The 17546-nt window shown below is 54.5% G+C and overlaps 8 protein-coding genes across 8 annotated transcripts; 4 read left to right on the forward strand and 4 right to left on the reverse strand.

Annotated features, from left to right (window-relative positions):
* Positions 1-461: 461 nt before the first annotated feature.
* On the reverse strand, positions 462-818 carry J7T54_003614 (uncharacterized protein; the record flags this gene model as incomplete). The annotated part of the gene is made up of 1 exon (XM_051505116.1): positions 462-818. The coding sequence occupies one exon, from the start codon at positions 816-818 to the stop codon at positions 462-464; it is 357 nt and encodes a 118-aa protein (XP_051363458.1).
* A 2198-nt stretch (positions 819-3016) lies between these two features.
* J7T54_003615 (Xaa-Pro aminopeptidase-like protein) lies at positions 3017-4453 on the forward strand (the record flags this gene model as incomplete). The annotated part of the gene is made up of 2 exons (XM_051505117.1): positions 3017-3823; positions 3881-4453. The coding sequence occupies 2 exons, from the start codon at positions 3017-3019 to the stop codon at positions 4451-4453; spliced, it is 1380 nt and encodes a 459-aa protein (XP_051363459.1).
* Positions 4454-5017: 564 nt separating this feature from the next.
* On the forward strand, positions 5018-7062 carry J7T54_003616 (Riboflavin kinase-like protein; the record flags this gene model as incomplete). Its single annotated transcript, XM_051505118.1, has 2 exons — positions 5018-5027; positions 5453-7062. The coding sequence occupies 2 exons, from the start codon at positions 5018-5020 to the stop codon at positions 7060-7062; spliced, it is 1620 nt and encodes a 539-aa protein (XP_051363460.1).
* Positions 7063-7594: 532 nt separating this feature from the next.
* Positions 7595-8361, reverse strand: J7T54_003617 (uncharacterized protein; the record flags this gene model as incomplete). Its single annotated transcript, XM_051505119.1, has 3 exons — positions 7595-8078; positions 8128-8246; positions 8296-8361. The coding sequence occupies 3 exons, from the start codon at positions 8359-8361 to the stop codon at positions 7595-7597; spliced, it is 669 nt and encodes a 222-aa protein (XP_051363461.1).
* Positions 8362-9195: 834 nt separating this feature from the next.
* Positions 9196-9852, forward strand: J7T54_003618 (glutathione S-transferase; the record flags this gene model as incomplete). The annotated part of the gene is made up of 1 exon (XM_051505120.1): positions 9196-9852. One exon carries the CDS (start codon positions 9196-9198, stop codon positions 9850-9852), a length of 657 nt encoding a protein of 218 aa, XP_051363462.1.
* A 61-nt stretch (positions 9853-9913) lies between these two features.
* J7T54_003619 (Fumarylacetoacetase-like protein) lies at positions 9914-11222 on the reverse strand (the record flags this gene model as incomplete). The annotated part of the gene is made up of 2 exons (XM_051505121.1): positions 9914-10260; positions 10316-11222. The coding sequence occupies 2 exons, from the start codon at positions 11220-11222 to the stop codon at positions 9914-9916; spliced, it is 1254 nt and encodes a 417-aa protein (XP_051363463.1).
* A 775-nt stretch (positions 11223-11997) lies between these two features.
* Positions 11998-13506, reverse strand: J7T54_003620 (uncharacterized protein; the record flags this gene model as incomplete). Its single annotated transcript, XM_051505122.1, has 1 exon — positions 11998-13506. The coding sequence occupies one exon, from the start codon at positions 13504-13506 to the stop codon at positions 11998-12000; it is 1509 nt and encodes a 502-aa protein (XP_051363464.1).
* Positions 13507-14502: 996 nt separating this feature from the next.
* Positions 14503-17429, forward strand: J7T54_003621 (uncharacterized protein; the record flags this gene model as incomplete). The annotated part of the gene is made up of 3 exons (XM_051505123.1): positions 14503-15049; positions 15925-17100; positions 17347-17429. 3 exons carry the CDS (start codon positions 14503-14505, stop codon positions 17427-17429), a joined length of 1806 nt encoding a protein of 601 aa, XP_051363465.1.
* Positions 17430-17546: the final 117 nt, after the last annotated feature.

The following is a 17546-nucleotide window of genomic DNA, read 5'->3' on the forward strand; positions in this document are numbered from 1 at the left end:
ATGTCATGGAACGAGTACATGCAGCATCGCACACCCTGCCTAGATTCCATGTGAAAGCTGTGATTTGATTACAACAGGGACCCCGCAGAGGTTCACCTTGGATACAAGTAGATATATCTCAGTGTGCTAAGAGCACGGAAAAGTGATATGATGAATACCAAGTGATGCCCATGGTATATTGCAGCAAGAGGAATGGACTTTTACGTTTAAGTTTCAAGTTTCAAATAGTTTCAACGCTCTCATTTGAACCTTTCTGTCTGCTAATTGGTGACGGGGTAAATTCAAGCTACTCCAAGCCTCACATTGTCGACTCGCCCTCATCCTGCCCACTTTGTTGCTCCCAAAGCCCGGTAAACCTCTCGGCGTTGGGTTGAAACATGCCGCAGGAAGTCAGCTTGCGGCTTGACCCAGGTCGTGTGACCAAGGAGCTCGGAGTGTAATTGAACAGCCTAGTCGAAGATCTAATCCTTTCGCTTGACGCCAGGTACCTGGGAGTAGATCCAGTAGAGATCAGCAAGAGGATCCTCCTCCTGGCGCTTGGCCAATGCAGGCCACACGGGCAGACCAGACTCAGGGTCCTTGGGAGGAGGGTCGCCAATGTTGACCTGACGCTTGACGCCGGGTACTTGAGAGTAGATCCAGTACTGGTCAGCAAGAGGATCCTCCTCCTGGCGCTTCGAGGGAGCAGCTGCTGACGCATCGTTGGCGCTGCTAGCGTCAAGGACGGATGTCTCTCGCTTGTCGGCCTCGGTTTGAACTGGGGCAGCGGTGGCGTAGGCACTGAGGCCGAGTAGAGCAACGTTCTTAAGGGCTAACATTTCGATTGTGGGGTGATTGCTTTTCCAGAAAGCAAGACTCGGGTGGCAAAAAGAGTTATTAAGGATGGAAACGCTTGGACGAAAAGAATATAGTCCACCAGGGATCTACAGGTAAGAAGCAAAAGTAGGAGAATCGAGAAAACCGGAATGATCTTGTTCTTGGAACTCAGAACACGACACAGAGAGGTATGAGATCGACTTTATATGTTATTCATAGCATCAGGGTCCAGTCCTTCAGGATCCGTCAGGGTCCTACAGTCTGCAGGGCCATTCAGGGTCCTGCGCTTCCCCGACGTCACAGTTAATATCGACAGGTGCAGTTTCGGAAGTAATCGAGCAACTCTCAGGAATCGGTTCCAGGGTCTTCCAAGGAGGCCTATCAATCCGAGGATTAGGATGAGTACAGAGCAGGGTGACGTCGCAGTGCTCTAGGTTGGCGAGAGGAAACGTGCACGTCTGGGGTGATCTGTCTGTGGTGTATCGGATATGGTTGTTGTTCGCCACCGAATTATGCGTAAATCGAGCGCCGCAATTTGAGGGGCTCTCCGTCAGACCCCAACCTGCAAGGTATGCTCAAGAGTCAATGGAGGCCATCTTGACGGTCGAAATATGTTGGATTAGCACGGTATACGCAGGCAGGTGAGGCGTGGTGTATTTGCGATGACCAAGTTGAAAGGAGTAAAAGAGCCCGCCCACCTAAAGTGCCGTGGACTAACTTACAAGCAGGGTAAAGTACATTATTTTCTTCATGTGCTTTCTGCGGAGTAAAATATGCACCACAATTTCCTTTACGGATGAAGTTGTCCACATCTTCACGCAGTCATCATCAGCTTCAACCAGCAGAAGTCTGCGCAAAGAGTGGGATATAAGACTCCAAAAGACCAGGACGGCAAGTGATTGGTCGGCGTTGACACGACTACCCATGTCCATCACGTTTTACAGAGTACACCAGTGAAATGAAATATCCCACTTGGCCCGGTGTCATCAGCGAATGGGGTATTTGAGTACAAGCTCACAGGATAGGAGTCTGGTTGTTACCCTTGGAATGCCTTGACATCTTTCACAGGGGACAAAGGACGCATTGAGCCACATAGTTCTCCACGGTGTACAAGTGAAGAACGTCGGGCACCAAGCACCGTCAGTGCCATCCTCTCATACGTGAATCACAAAGTGAAATTGGAGTAAAGTAACGTCCTACAGTCATACTAGCACATGCGGGCAATTTCAACATGCCCAGATACAGTTTCACGACCAGAATTTCATGGAAGACAACGCTCTAGTTGCAAAAAGCATATCAACTACTGCAGTGCGTCTGAATGTTGGTGGGAATAGCACACGACCAGAGCCCGGTGAGAACAGTTTTGCAGATCAACAACTTTGCGCCTAGAACTTCGCGATGCACCCCAAATGGATAGCGCCTATCGTACTCCTAGCCTTCGGATTTGTGCTAGCACCCTGTATGTGTGCTTATGCCGCTGCACTAGAACGTCGACGCGGGAGGGGGCAAATTGAGCAGGGTCACGAACTGCGCCGGATCCCGGGCAACCGTGTCTGAGGATAAAAATGAGGCTGGGGACGTGAGGGATAAAGAAGGGGTTAGTTCAGAGACGAATGCGGGTGTTGTCACTTCAATGATGTTGATGACATGGAACTTTTGGGTTCCCATCCGTGCTCCTGGTGAGTGGTAGATTGGTGATGCACAGTAATTACAGGGTAGCTTGGTAGAATAGCTTCAAAAGGGCCCCATGAAAGAGGAGCCTCCGCCCAATGACCTCATGAGCCGCCGCCAACCGAAAGCGGATCCTGTCAAGAGTTCCTCGCGTTTCTTCCAGTCGCTGGTGAGCCTCCCCTTTCGAAGGAAGCTGCCACGACCAACTGCCCCGCACCATCCCACCATTTCGGAGCCTCGAGAGCTTTCCATTCGCTCCGTCTCGAGCAAACTAGACAATCAGCGGATGGCTACGCCTAGATGGGTGCAGCCGTCGGCGGGGCGGCGGCTGGCGGGGTCTTCCAAGTTATTATTACTCGAACCTTTGCCTTCATGTCGTGCTTGGACGCGAGCTTCGGTGCTTCCTCAAAGACCTTTCACATCAGCGAACTCACCGCAGTTGGCATTTCGGACGGCAACTCGCAAACACATCCCGAGAACCTGCCTAACCTTCCACCAGCCTCTATCGACAGCCTCACGAGCCGCCAACATGGTCGCCGAAGACTTCGAGTCCGTCCTCAAGGGCAAGTACCCAGCCAAGGCCCATGCGAAACGCACCGTCGAACTCCTCCCCTCGAAGCCCTCCGAGGGTCTGATCTACCTCGAGGCTACACACACCAAGCTTCAGGAAGACAACGACTCGCCCGAGCACTTTCGCCAGCGCCGATACTTCTTTTACCTGACCGGCTGCAACATTGCGGACAGCTACTTCACCTACGACATCAAGACGCAAAAGTCGACGCTGTTCATTCCGGCCATTGACCCGGATGATGTTATCTGGTCTGGTCTGCCGTTGACAGCGGAGGACGCTGCCAAGAAATACGACGTGGACGAGGTGAAATACTCGGACGAAGTCAACGAAATCCTGTCCTCGTTCGCCTCTGCCAATGCGTCCGCGACAGTCTACGCGATCGAGAACCAGATCGACGCCTCGGTCAAGATTGATGTCTTTAAGAACAAAGATCTGAAGGAGGTCAAGAAGGCTATTGAGGAAGCTCGTGTGATCAAGGATGAGTACGAGATTGCCATGATCCGCAAAGCCAACCAGATCTCCGGCTGGGCACACAAGGCCGTCACCAAGAGGGCCAAGACGGCCAAGAACGAGAGCGAGCTCCAGGCTGCCTTTATGGAAGTCTGCATCGCCAACAACGCGAAGGAGATGGCGTACCACCCAATCATGGCAGCTGGACGAGCAGCAGCTACGCTCCACTACGTCGACAACAGCCAGCCGTTTGGGCACAAGTTGAACTTGCTCATCGACGCCGGTGCTGAGTGGGAGAACTACGCGTCTGATATCGTAAGTTACTAGTCAGAGCTCGCGCGCACACAGTAGGACAGTCACTGATGGACGCAGACCCGCACATTCCCCCTGAATGGCAAATTTACCCCCGACTCGCGTGCCTTGTACGATGTCGTCCTGCGCATGCAGGAAGAGACGACTGTCATGATCAAGGCCAACGTGCACTGGGATGACATTCACCTGCACGCCCACAAGGTGGCCATCGATGGTCTTATCAAGATCGGCATCCTCAAGGGCGATCCCCAGGCCATCCTCGAGGCGCGCACCAGTGCCGCTTTCTTCCCCCACGGCCTGGGCCATTACCTCGGTCTTGACACGCATGACGTGGGCGGCAACCCCAACAGCAAGGACAAGGACATTATGTTCCGCTACCTGCGCCTGCGCAACAAGATCCCCGCTGGCAGTGTCGTCACAGTCGAGCCGGGGCTGTACTTTTGTGAATTCATCATCAAGCCTTTCCTGGAGGATGAGAAGCACAAGCAGTTCATTGATGAGAGTGTGCTGAACCGCTTCTGGGATGTGGGCGGCGTGCGCATCGAGGACAACGTGCTGGTCACCGAGAATGGCAGTGAGAATCTGACGGATGCTATCAAGGCAGCCGACGAGATTGAGGCTCTCTTCAAATAGCGGGGGCGATGTGTCTGAAATGGAATGAGAAGTTCTCATGGATTGAGGGATTGCTCACGACAGTGTGCTACGTGAAGTTTCGTCGCGTTGCCACTGTCCAAGTCATAGAGCAGTACGTAATTCTTTTATCGCCTAGGCAATTTTCCTACGTGGAAATGACATTTAGGTACGTGCATTGCGCCACCTGTGGCAATCGTAAAATGTTGGCGTAAATATCATTTGCTTGAGCGCGTCGGTTCATCAAGGAACGTACTGTGCGCCAAGCCTCGTCCCCTGAGACAGCACTGTGGCAATTTCCAAACTCAGGGCGCGAGGCCTCAGTCTCGACTTGAGACCCTTCAACATCTGTCGCAACCACCTCTTCAGCCTGTCTCTGTCTGTACTTCTGCTTGCTCATGGTTTAACAGAAGCGCTCCTTCTTTTTCCTGTTCTTGTGTTTCTAGCTCGCCTGTTTGGCTCTGCATCATCAATCTTAATCTCGGTGAAAGACGGTGTGCTTTGGAGATACGGAAATGGACCCACGGATTCAACGAAGACCAATTCCCACCAGGGCTCAAACTTCACATGGCCAGTCGTATGCGCCGATTCAACAGCCGTTCGTGCTTGACAGAGTGCACTCGACACCTCCACCGCCATACTCTGAATTCCCAGCATCGTTGCCGCACCCACAGCATGGCTCTGGCTTGGGAGCGCACGTGCCGCCCATGCTATCCTCGCCTCGTGAGGAATCATGGCCTGAAAGCGGGCCGTCAAGAGCCAATCTGAATCATCACGACTCTTCATCATTCGAAAGACCCTTGACGGCAAACTCAGTCCACCCAACCTGCCTCAGTGTACCTCAGCCATCCTCATTCAGAAACCCGACATCCCCAGTTTCACCATCCCTCCCCTCGTCGTCCTTCCTGGAACCCAATCATCCCCCTCTGAGATTCACACGGTCAGCGACAAACCTTCGTGCCTCGCACGATGGTCCGCGAACACATGTGCCAGACCCCAAAGGACAGTTGCCTGTTGACTTTGTTGTCGACTCGCTCCCCATCCCGGACGAGCCACCTGTGCCTCGACAGGTCAGACGCGTCAAATCGTCCTCGGCCCTGACGAGTAATGGGGCGGCTCCCGATAGCAAGGCAGCCAACACCAAGTGGAAATCAGCATTGGGCGAGGCGCAATATTTCGCTGGCGGTCTCATTGCCCGTCCCGCCGAGTCGACACGGCACTATAGCATCATCAGACATTCGCATGCCCTGATTTGGTATCGTGGGCCGTCTACATCCCTCATGATTACAATTCTGAGCGATGCCGATGTCCCTAGTAATCGAACGCTTTGGCTGCAGCGCAAGGGATACTCTGGCAACGTCGGCATGACCCTAAAGGCCATGGTCGGGGGAAAAGGCGACTGGATCGACGTGACGCCTGCGAACCGCGCAGAGATCCAGGACGTGTCGGAGATGGATGAGCGAGGCATGCAAAGGGATCTCAAGAGGTTCAGGAAGAAAGCCTCGGGAAAACAGAAAGCGCATGTGCCCCGCGAGACGCATGTCGTGAGGATCCCTGCGCACGCAGAGGACGGCTATTTCCGACTGGTGCTGTGCGCGGGCGAAAACAGCAAAAAGATCCTCTGCGGCTGCCCTGTCTTCCGTGTTGCGAGTACTAGCACGGACGTTAGCGTCGTACGGGGTGCTGGGGTCCGCACGATGCCGCTCGAGGTTGGAGTCAAGGTTGGCACCACTGTGGCGCAGCAATTTGCAAAGAGATACACCGGGCCTGCGACGGCTGTCGTGCAGAGTCGAGCAGGCAAGGCGATGGGCAACCAGGTTGTGAAGCGCACCATGAACGTTGGGTCCAAAGTATTTGGCACAGGGCGATTGGTTGCGAAACAAACAGGCGTGGAGGACCATGTTGTCGAGGGGTGGAAGCGTGGTAAAGACGGCCGATATGCTGCTGTGGTCCATGCGAGATCTCTCGATGATGGTGATGCAGAGTGTCAAGAACCGGAAACACAGTTTCCGGTCAGTCTGGAAGGCAAGGTGGTGCGAGGAACAGGGCGGATGTGGTCTGAGCTGGGCATACCGACAGCCAACCTCTCTGGCGTGAGAGATGAGATCAAGATGCGCTGGCGGGGCGTGTATGCTGCCTGGGCATCTGTCGTGATGCAGAGAAAGGACGATGAGCTTTCTCCCGACTGGCACGAGGCCATTGTGACGGTCGGACCCCTGCGGCACTCGCCGCCTGATGTCGTCGCGAAGAACCGGGTCACGGTGCGTATCTTGCACGACTTTGACGAAGCGACATTCTTCGACCACAAAGTCCGCGTCGTTCTGATGGGCTATCTGCACCCGCCTCCGGAGAAGGATGAAGACGCCGACGAGTTGGCCCGGCAGCACGACGAAGACACGATAACTGTCATGGGAAGCCTTGCTCGCGAGGGGTGGAGCATTGAAGATGCGCTGAGGAGGGATCGCACTTTGGCCGAGCGGTTGGACGGGGTGACAGGCATGGTGCAGAATACGGTGGACAGGATCCCGTTACATTGGGTTGGGGCGAGGACCGAGGGAAGCAACATGAGGGATAAAGTTTATGGCACAGGAGGTCTCTGGATACCCAGGTAATAGTGGTGCGGAGACATGCCAAACTCAGAGGACTCATAGAAGCTACATTTGCCTCTGTCCAGGAAGACGGAGATGCCAACATCATTCTCGTGTCTTTGATGGCAGCCTCGGACGCGTAGACTGGAAGTTGGGGGCTTCTGAGGCTCCTGTCAATATCATTCGATGAATCCATGGTGGGAAGGGAGAATAATGTTCAGGAAGCACTCGACTTCAAAATAGCAGGATCAGTTTATGAATACGTGGTTATATATCCCAACATCCCCTGAGTGTGTATCCCCTTGGATTCGTCCTCCAAGATGGCACCCTCTTCATTCCACCTACCACAGATTGTTCAACCATCAGCCACTGTCCAACAACTACCTGGAAAGAATACCATGCTTTGCCAGGGTTGGTGTCATGGAGTGTCTGCTGCCTCGGGGCAGCGGAACATCCTTCCAGGAGTCATACTCCTTCCAGGAGTCATACTCCTTCCAGGAGTCATACAATCCCGTCAAAGCTGTCATTGTAGCACAGGCTCGTCATTGTGGGAAGTCTACTTGTAGAGATATCCTCCCACCAACTTCAGCTTGTGTCTCACGGCAGTAGCACCCATGTCCATCCTCATCTTCACCGCAGCTTCGCCATTCTCATGGACATCAAGATGGTACTTCTCCGACTCGTATGCCTCTAGCGCGCCGTACCAGCCGTCCTCCTCAAGGTCCTTGAAGATGGCATGAATTAACGTTCCCGGCTCCTGCTCCTTGGCGACATCCGTAACCCGTTTTGCCTGGTGCGTGCCAGCGGCGAGGGGCGATGGAGAGGTTTCCCCCGACTTGGGCACCTCGGTATAGAGGATATGGGGGTCGTTGTGGTGAACAGTGTCAGGTCGAGTGAGTTCTGCATCAGGGAGATGAGACAGATTCCTTAGCACGGGCAGGTTGGACTGGTTGAAGATGGGCACGGTGTTGAACCACTTGTTCACATCCGTCACTCCCTGGGAGGCCATATGGGTGTCGTAGGCTTTCTGGTCCGTGTATCTTTCTATATTAGCTTTGTTATTCAATCGGCATTGGTGGGGAGGCGTACTCCTCGATAACCCACGCGGTTCTTCCATCGTCCTCCCTGGGGATGAGTATGGCATATTTCAAGGTTCCGGGCTCATTGTCGCGCGCATGCTCAGAGATGTCTAGCAAGCGCTCGAAAAGCTATGCCGGTCAGGCTCGTGGTAGTCTCTTGTTCCAGCGGGGGGCATACCTCGTTGCGCAGGTGCGTATCGGTTGTGGGCAGCTTGACCACAACCAGAATCTTAGACGATGACATGATGGCACTGCGTTCTGTCGCCAGGTGCGCTGCTCTCAAGGTTTCGTTCTACCCTGTGCGCTAGTATAAAGACAACAATTGTCACTTGTTAGTCCGATTTTTTAAGATTTAACGAGGATGGTTTGAGGTACAAACACCTTTGTTCAATGACATGCGGAGATTCCGGGACTAATGAGACCCACGTCTGGGGAACGGATAATGACACCCTGACAACAGCGGGGAGAAGGGCACTTGGCAGGATCAAAACCTCAAACATAAGATGCGTAACTTAGCTGATGTATCATTAGTCTTTGTTTACCAACTGCCTTTGATGTGTTTCCTGGGAAATGCCTGCTGACATCAGGGGCTGCCGCACGACACAGTGCCTTTTTTGGTAGAAACAGCTATTCTTCACTTACATATTCAGGCCTTTTCTGTAGAAATCCATCGAGAAATTCCATTCCAGTTTCTATATTTCTTGAAAAATAACCCTAGCGTTTTGAACTTATTGATTCGTGAGCCAGTACGGTGTTTAGATGACTATTAGGCTAGAATACATAGTGTAGGGGAAGCTGCACAGGCGGGGCCGATGTGACTGACGGAAATTGGCCGCCCTAGAATCACATCACCCCACACTATCCGCACCCCAGAATCTGGGGGTATTCAGCCCGTCACTGTCGGCTACAGGCGGATACACGGACATTTTCCAAGGCACTTATACATCAACGGCACATGCACGTGATATCAGCATACTGGTAAGCATCTATCTATACATGTACGTAGGACTGCCAGGCCAGAGCTGACGTGGCTCATCGCCGTCAGCAAAGGCTCCTTCCCTCAACATCGTATCTAGCAATGTCGGACTACACTCTATACGGCTACTTCCGCTCTTCGTGCACGGCACGTGTCCGAATCGCACTGTATCTCAAGGGCGTGTCATGCGACGACGTTCCCATCAATCTCCTCAAAAACGAACAGGCGTCGTCGAAGCACAAGGAGCTCAACCCGTCTGGCACGGTCCCTCTGCTCGTGGACAATAACAGCGGCTTCAAGATCGGACAATCCGTCGCCGCCTTGGAGTATCTTGAAGAGACGCACCCCGAGCGCAGTCTGCTGCCCAAGGACGCACAGGCCAGAGCTACCATTCGACAGCTGGTCAACATCATCGCTTGTGACACTCAGCCCGTCACGAATCTGCGAATCATGCGTCAGGTCAGGGCTCTGGGAGGCGTAGCGGAAGACTGGAACTTGGGCCTCATGATGGACGGTTTGCAGGCATACGAGGCTGTCGCGCAAGGTTGCGCAGGGAAGTACTCCTTTGCGGATGAGGTCAGCTTGGCGGACTGTGTCTTGGTGCCTGCTGCCTGGAACGCGCAGCGGTTTGGTGTGGACATGACCAAGTTTCCTGTTATTCAAGGCATCATGAAGAATTTGGAGGAGTTGGACGCTGTGAAGAGGGCTGACTACTTGGTGCAGTCAGACACGCCCGAAGAGCTCAGGCAGAACAAGTGATGTCAATATGATGAATTACTGATTCTATTATGCTTGTACTGTCCGGCGTTGCAGAGGATGCTTACTTCTTCCCCAAGTCCAGGGGGGCAAGAATCTGGCCCCCGACCTCGCCGAAACCGATTCTTTCGCCGTCCTTCCCAGCCCAGCCCCTGATGACGATGGAATCTCCGTCCAACAGGAACTTGCGCTCCTCATCCTCCACATTGACGACCATCTTACCACCCTTGGTCTGCTCCAACAGGGATCCCTCGGTTCCGGTCTCGGTGCCTGAGATGGTGCCTGAGCCGAACAAGTCGCCGGGCTGCAGGTTGCAGCCCGTGATGGTGTGGTGCGCAATCATCTGGGGCCACGACCAGAGGAGGTTCTTGGACGAGGTCTTTGTAATAGTCTTCTTCTTGCCATTGGCAGCTGTGCGTGATTAGCTCAAATTATACTGTATGGTCGGAACGAAATATGTACTCACTGACGAGGTCCACCTCAAGCGAAATATCCAGCATGTTGGCCTTCTTGCCTTCTTGCAGATACGAGGCGAGCTGGTTCTCGTTCGGAAGTCCTTCAGCGCGTGGAATGGCCGCGTCCGCAAGGACAACCCATGGCGAGATGCTGGTGCCCAAGTTCTTGCTGGTGAACGGACCCAAGGGCACGTACTCCCAGGCCTGGATGTCACGCGCGCTCCAGTCGTTCATCAGGACATAGCCAAAGATGTGCTCCTCGGCGTTCTGGACGTCGACCGGCTCGCCGAGGTTGTTTGGCGTGCAGATGAACATGCCCATCTCCAGCTCGAGATCGAGACGCTTGCAGGGCGTGAACGTGGGGACCTTGGGCTCGGCCTTGGGGTCCAGGAGGATCTGGCCCCATGGACGGCGGATAGGCGTGCCTGACACGACGACGGATGACGCGCGACCGTGGTAAGCAACAGGAAGGTGCTTGTAGTTGGGCTGCAAGGCATTGTCTGGGCCACGGAACAGCACGCCAATGTTGTAGGCGTGGTTTGTTGAGGCGTAGAAGTCTGTGTAATCGCCGATCTTGAGAGGCAGGTGGTTGGTCACCTCGCTGAGGAGCACGAGGCACTTGCGGACCGCATCCTTGTTGGAAGCATCCTTGAGCACGGTTTGAAGATATTCGCGCACTTCTCGGTGGAACGGACGGCCGAGTGAAGCAAATGTATTGAGCGTAGGCGACGAGAAGGCCTCCCAGTACTGCTTGACCTTTGCGGGGGCGGATGCGGGCGAGAAAGACGAGAGGTCAAAGGCATAGGTGCCAATGGCAACGGCGGCGCGAGGCGTCGAGTTCCCCGAGGTGCTGATGATGCCAAAGGGCAGATTGGCCAGCGAGAAGGGGCTGTCGGGGGCAATGTCAAGCCAAGACATGGTTTATACAGTCGCGGATCTTTCCTTTTCGTATTATTCTTTGCTCAGCTCTGAGTCAGCTCTGGGAGAAACAAGTTACGATGATTCTGACAGCTTTGCAGGAGCGCCGTGATTGATGGGCATGTAGGTGGTGTTTTGTTGCGACAGACAGCTGTGTGACTTGAGTGAGTGAGCTTTGAGGCCGCCGCAAGCCGAGCGGGTATAGGAGGGTGTGACGGACCCCACCTTTGCCTCCAGCGGAATTTGTGCCGCGCTGAGGGGCAGACCGGCTGATTACGCAAATGCTCACTTCAATATGCAGAAGCAGAGTCATGCTAATACTGCAGTTCACTTGGCTGCAGAGATGTTTCTTGTGGGAGGCGCGATGCCTTTAGCCATGATGACAAACTGCTTCGGGGCGTGCCGCATTGTCGGACCCGAAGCCGGAATCGGGTCGGGGCCGGAGGGGTGGGTGGGTCTTCACGAGACCCGCCCGGAGCCGGACACGGAGCACCGGGCCTCGAGTGTGTACGTAATGTCACTCCTAGGCAGAGTCCTTAAGAGTCGACGCGCGCTAGAATGTGATCATGTCTAATTTGACAAAAGTATCTTCCAGAGAAGGGTGCAGAGATGTTCCGAGCCGCTGCTCAGTCGCTATTTCTCTCGCGGCTGCCGAGCGACAAATTCCAGACGATATTGTATCACGCCAACGCCACGGAAAGCGCGATCCCGAGCTTTCACTATCCTGAGATGATGGGCGTTGATCATTTCTACTCCCCATGAATTTGAACCAGCTTCATAGCTCAGACTTGACGTCATCCTTGACCTCCCAAGCGCGCTGTGCCCGGAAAGCGTTGGGGAACCATTCCGGCGCCTCGCCCACAGTCATCATATCGACAAGCGCTTCGGCACTGCGGTACGCCCACGCCATCCCATGGCCATTCATGCAAACGATGGCCCACAAACCATCATCACCGGGCACGTCCCCAACGACCGGCAGGCCATCCTGGGTATCGCATGTGATACCCGCCCAGTCTTGGATGACGGTTGTTGACTCACCCCAGTTCTTGTATCCGTACGCGATACGAGCGGCGCCGTGTAGCACTGTTGCAATCTGCTCGTTCACAATCGAGTCATCGGTGGTATTGGCCTCCTTGGTGGGCGAGATGCCCGAGCTGCCGCCAATCACAATATCACCCGCCCCCTTTGATCCGGGTGGCCGCGCAACGATGTAGTTATTGCCACTGTGAAGATCCGGGTACGAGTTGCTGCGCTGGAACACCACGCTGTTATCCGACGTGTCCGCTTCGGGGTGCACGGCTGCGACCTGGCTTCTTCCAGGCACCAGGAAATTGGTGCTGGCGAAGCCGGGGTGCAGCGCGTTGGTGAACCCGTTGGTGGCGAGGACGACCCGCTTGCCCCTGACAGTGCCTCTGTTCGTCTTCACTGACCACTTGGCGCCATCTTCGGACTTTTCCGTCACATGTGCGAGGCTGAGTGCCATGGTGTTGGTCTGCAGGTTGAGACCCTTGGCGAGTCCAATTTGCAGCATGGCACACACCGTGTGATACGGATTCTGCGTGTGAGCCGTAAACGTCACAGCGCCGACAATCTCAGGCCATTGCCAGTGGTCTCTCGCCTCCTGGCCCTTGTACACTGTTCGCTTATTTTTGGGTACGTCGTCGGGTCGACGCGCTTCGAGCTCGCGCTGGTACTCGACGACCTCGAGGGCCGCCTCAAATGCCTCTCGCGTCCAGTACACGTCAGAGCTCTCCACGTCAGTGAAGTCGCTCGACACGTTGTGTGCGTGGACAAAGTCACGTACGTCGTTGACGCAGTCCTGCTCCATCCGACCGATGCGGAGGCCCTCGTCCTCGCCGTAGGCATCGACCCATTTCTTGATGCTCTTCCACGACCCGGGGCGGCAATGGCCACCGTTGCGTCCGGTAGCACCCGAGGCCGCCGTTCGTGCCTCGAGCATCAGGATCGACAGGCTCGGGTCGCGCGTTAACAGCTTTTGCGCTGTGGCAGCGCCAGAGATACCAGAGCCGATGATGACATAGTCAAAGGTCTCCGACGTTGGGAGCTCAGTTGTGGTACGATGGTTGGCGATGCGGTGAGGAGGATCCTGCCAGTAGGCCTCTGTGGGGTTGGGCACAGGAAGGCCGCGGATGAGCAGCTTAGGCTCATCAGGTTTTTCAGTCCTCGCCGAGTGGCGGGCTTGAGGTCCGATGGCGAAGGACGAGGCGATGGACGCCAAAGATGAGCCAACCGCCAGGGTGCTGAGCAAAGATGTCGACCACATTACGAAGTTGAAAACGATGAAGATGACAAGCTGCGCGTGTGCGTTGGGAGAATCGGGGTTACATGTTGGATAGCCGACATCGCAAAGGATTCAGCCCTTCAACGTCATGCCGGGTCAAGCTGTTGTTGGTCTGGAGTTGAAGATGGGCGCTGATCCTACGAACAAGGTACATACTACATGACTGGTCACTGAAGCGATCCTCAATTGTGCTGTTTTGATGACGGTGGGGATGATCCCGATGCCCGGTCTCCACCTCGACACACTTGATCAGGAAGGTCAACGGGCTCTCCGCACGGATGTTGCGGGGCTCGACGCCGGTGCCGGCTGGAGAATTGTCCATTGTGGACAGAATTACTGGGATGTAGATAAGATGCGTCCTTTCACGGGTTCGTCGCACGGCAGTTGTCGCCATGCCGTGCTGGCCAAGACCCGCCCATTCTCATTTATGGCCTTGTGCACGATGGCTTCATGTTGTTCACATTCTCGTTGATGACACATGAGCTTTGGACGTAACTTGTCCGCTGTCCGGGTGGGATCACAGGTATACAGTCGGACCTCAAGAGGAGGTGGTGCTCAATATATCAGTGCCATGCGAGACAAATCATACCATGCTTACTGCTTTGTCAGTATTATTATTGTAACAGCACCCTCGAAAGAGAAATCCGAGAGGATGATGCAGTGGTCGATTGATCTCACGGTGCTTGCTTGCCATGTTCCACCATTCTCCCCAATCACATAACCCGTACACATTTGCATGGCCTCACTAAATCAAGTCTGAGATAGCTGAGCTACGAGCCCAATAGACCTGGATACTTACCCTGTGTCACTACTTTCGAGACGGTTCCTGATCAGAAAAGGTTCCTCTTTCAAACTGTACCGAGCCCTCTCGGACCAAGCGGGGAACACGGAAATGCACTACCGACCTCATTGGGGATGGATATAAATAATCCAGTCTCTGAAATTCAGCAGGCATAACGCATATATTCATTCACCACAATGTCCTTCTCGGATCAATTCAAGGGGAAAGTCATCGCGATCACCGGCGCAGCTCAGGGGATCGGCTACACAACCGCCCTTCTCCTGGCGTCCCGTGGTGCATCGCTCTCTCTCGCCGATATCCAGTCGTCAACGCTTGACGAGGCCAAAGATTCTATTTTGTCCCAGTACACATCAATCAAGGTCTTCTCCCAAGTCGTCGACGTTCGCTCAGCGGAGCAGGTCGAGACATGGATCAAAGCCACCGTCTCGCACTTTGGACGTCTGGATGGCGCCGCCAACATTGCCGGCATAGTCCCCAGGTCAATAGGCAGTGATGCCGGTCTAATGGAGAACACATCACCAGATGAGTGGGATTCGTGCCTGGGCGTGAACCTCACAGGGGTGATGCACTGCATGAAGTATGAGCTGCGCGTCATAGCGGAGGACAGTGCTATTGTCAACGCAAGTTCCATCGCGGGCCTGGTTGGGAGAGAGAAGAATGGCATCTACACAGCCACCAAGCACGGTGTCGTTGGATTGACGAGATCGGCTGCCAAGGAAGTTGGTAAGCGAGGCGTACGAGTGAACGCGATTTGCCCGTGAGTAACATAAAGTATGTTGGAAAGCGCCGAGCTAATGGATCAGGGGACGAATCGAGACGGCAATGTCTCAATTGGCACAAGATGCATTCACCAAGGCTGGCGCTGCAGACGAATACACCAGAGAGACACTGTCCGATGTCGCGATGAGACGCAAGGGTCAACCGGAAGAGGTTGCGAAACTGATTGCCTTTCTTTTGAGTGAAGAGTCTTCGTATATCACCGGTACCGCAATCAGCATTGACGGAGGATGGAATTGTTAGCCAGTGTACAAATTGACTCTACATAGTTCGTCTCACGTACTTCACCAACCCTCCTCACTCGATCCCTGAGCTGGTGTTCGTGGCTTCCACGTGGTCTATCATCAGTGTCTATTTGAGGCAATGAGTGCTATATCTGTATCACCTCTGCAAGAAAGAAAATCGATAATGTGTGGCCGCTTTAACTACCGCAGCCATTGTGCATTTTGGTCACATACTCGCAGCGGTGTATTGTATCCAACGCTGTCATTGTGAACTGCGCAAATACTCGCTCGAGTGCAAAGCTGAGTGAGTCCCTTGATGACTGGCAACACTCAAAGGAGCAAAGTCCAGATGATAATCCTAAATCTGTGTCCAGTTATTATTTTTATTTTTTGGCGCTTGTTTGTACACAACCCTGGCTCCTTGGCATGACCCTTGGCAGGACACCGTCAGGTTTGCGAGTGGCGACTGGCCACTGTCGCGATCCCACAGTCGCTGCTGACTGCCTCCCATCACAAACTGCAATATTCATCTCCTTCACCCACACACAATACCCTGACACCCAAGTCCTCGCGTCATGTTTTTGCCAATCTGCGCAGCTTTGGCCGCGCTGACCACAGCGGCGTATGCCTCCCTCGGGACCCCCGACAAGTCATGCCGACTACTCGCCCCCGTGGATGTCGCTGGCTCGCTGGGCTTCAACTACACCGATGATTGCGTGCCCTCGACCGGCAGGCTCTCGTCGTACATGATCTACGTCGACTTCCCTGACGCCGAGGCCAACGACACCACAAAGTCGCTCTACGACGTCTTCTTCCCCGACGCCATTGACTGGTTCGAGACGGCCAGCTATGGCAAGCTCCAGCTCGAGGTCGACACGGCGCTCGAAGGGGGCTTTGCGCGTATGCCGCAGGCCGCCGACAGCTATCACTTCCAGAGGGGCATGTCGGGGCTCGAGCTGGTGACCTACGTCCAGGACGCCATCGACGCGCACTTTGACCAGATTGGCACGATTCCCGTCGTCGACGTGCTCTACGTCGTGGCAACACGGCGCGCGACAAGCATCACGTATTCGCCGTCAATGGGCTATACCTTTACAGACCCCTCCGGCTCGATTCTCGCCAACAAGACTGCTGCTTTCGGGTATGACTCGTACGACTATTACGGCTTCAAGGTTCTCAATCACGAGACGGGCCATGCGCTGTGCCTCCCCGATCTCTACCCTCTCGCCGGCGGCGAGACGAGGGAGTACGTCGGCACATGGGACATGATGGGCACCATTGTGGGTCCGAGCCCAGACTTCTTTGCGTGGAACAAGTACCGACTTGGGTGGATCGAGGAAGACGAGGTGGACTGCGTCGAGGACGATGGCACGACACGGCATGAGCTCACGCCTGTCTCGTCGGATGAGGCAGGCGTCAAGGCGGTCATTATTCGGCACAGCGACACCAGGGTCCTCGTCGCCGAGGCGAGGTCAAATACAGGTGTAGACGAGAACGCCCGCCGGTCAGGGGTTCTGGTGTATAGCGTCGATACTGAAATTCAGACGGGGCAGGGTGGCATCATCGTCTACGACGGTAACCCCAACACAGGGTCTTCCCGGTACGGAACACAGGGCGACGTCAAGAGTGATGCGGCACTATCGCTAGAGGATGGGGAGCAGGAGATCTACGTCGAGGACTTTGACGTCAAGGTCAAGATCATGGAGAGCGATGGACCAGGCTTCCAGATCGAGGTCCGCAAGGGAGAAGAGGCCGTCGAGGAGGACGAGGATGGTGAGAGCGCGGCAACCAGGCTCTCTATTTTATTCCTAGACTCGCTATTCCGACAGAAAGGCAAGATGAATGCTAGTTTCACAGATACAAAAAGTACAGTTTGGTTATAAGAGTTGAAGGATTTGAGATGAACGCGCCCGTAGGCTTGCATTGTACAGATGTAGCCGTCGCCCTTTTTCGTGTATATTCGCCTAGAGCGCCCTTTAATTCTCAACCATGCGTGCGCCACCATGTTCGCTTCCCAAGGACTGCTGCTCCAGACTGTCGCTGTTAAGCCTGCCGTGGTAGCGACCCGCACGCAACCAGAGAAGCAGCCCCTGGTGACTTGACCAAAGCTGCGGGGGGGGGAAAAGCATAGAGGCCGAAAAAGCAAATATTAAGTGATTTTCACCACAAACCGTTCAGTCGTTACCGCAATGGTCGTGATAGACAAAATGAAGGTCCCA

The sequence above is a fragment of the Emericellopsis cladophorae genome (genome assembly GCF_022114955.1).
Source record: "Emericellopsis cladophorae strain MUM 19.33 chromosome Unknown NODE_12_length_473309_cov_116_543296, whole genome shotgun sequence".
Classification (NCBI taxonomy): Eukaryota; Fungi; Ascomycota; class Sordariomycetes; order Hypocreales; family Bionectriaceae; genus Emericellopsis; species Emericellopsis cladophorae.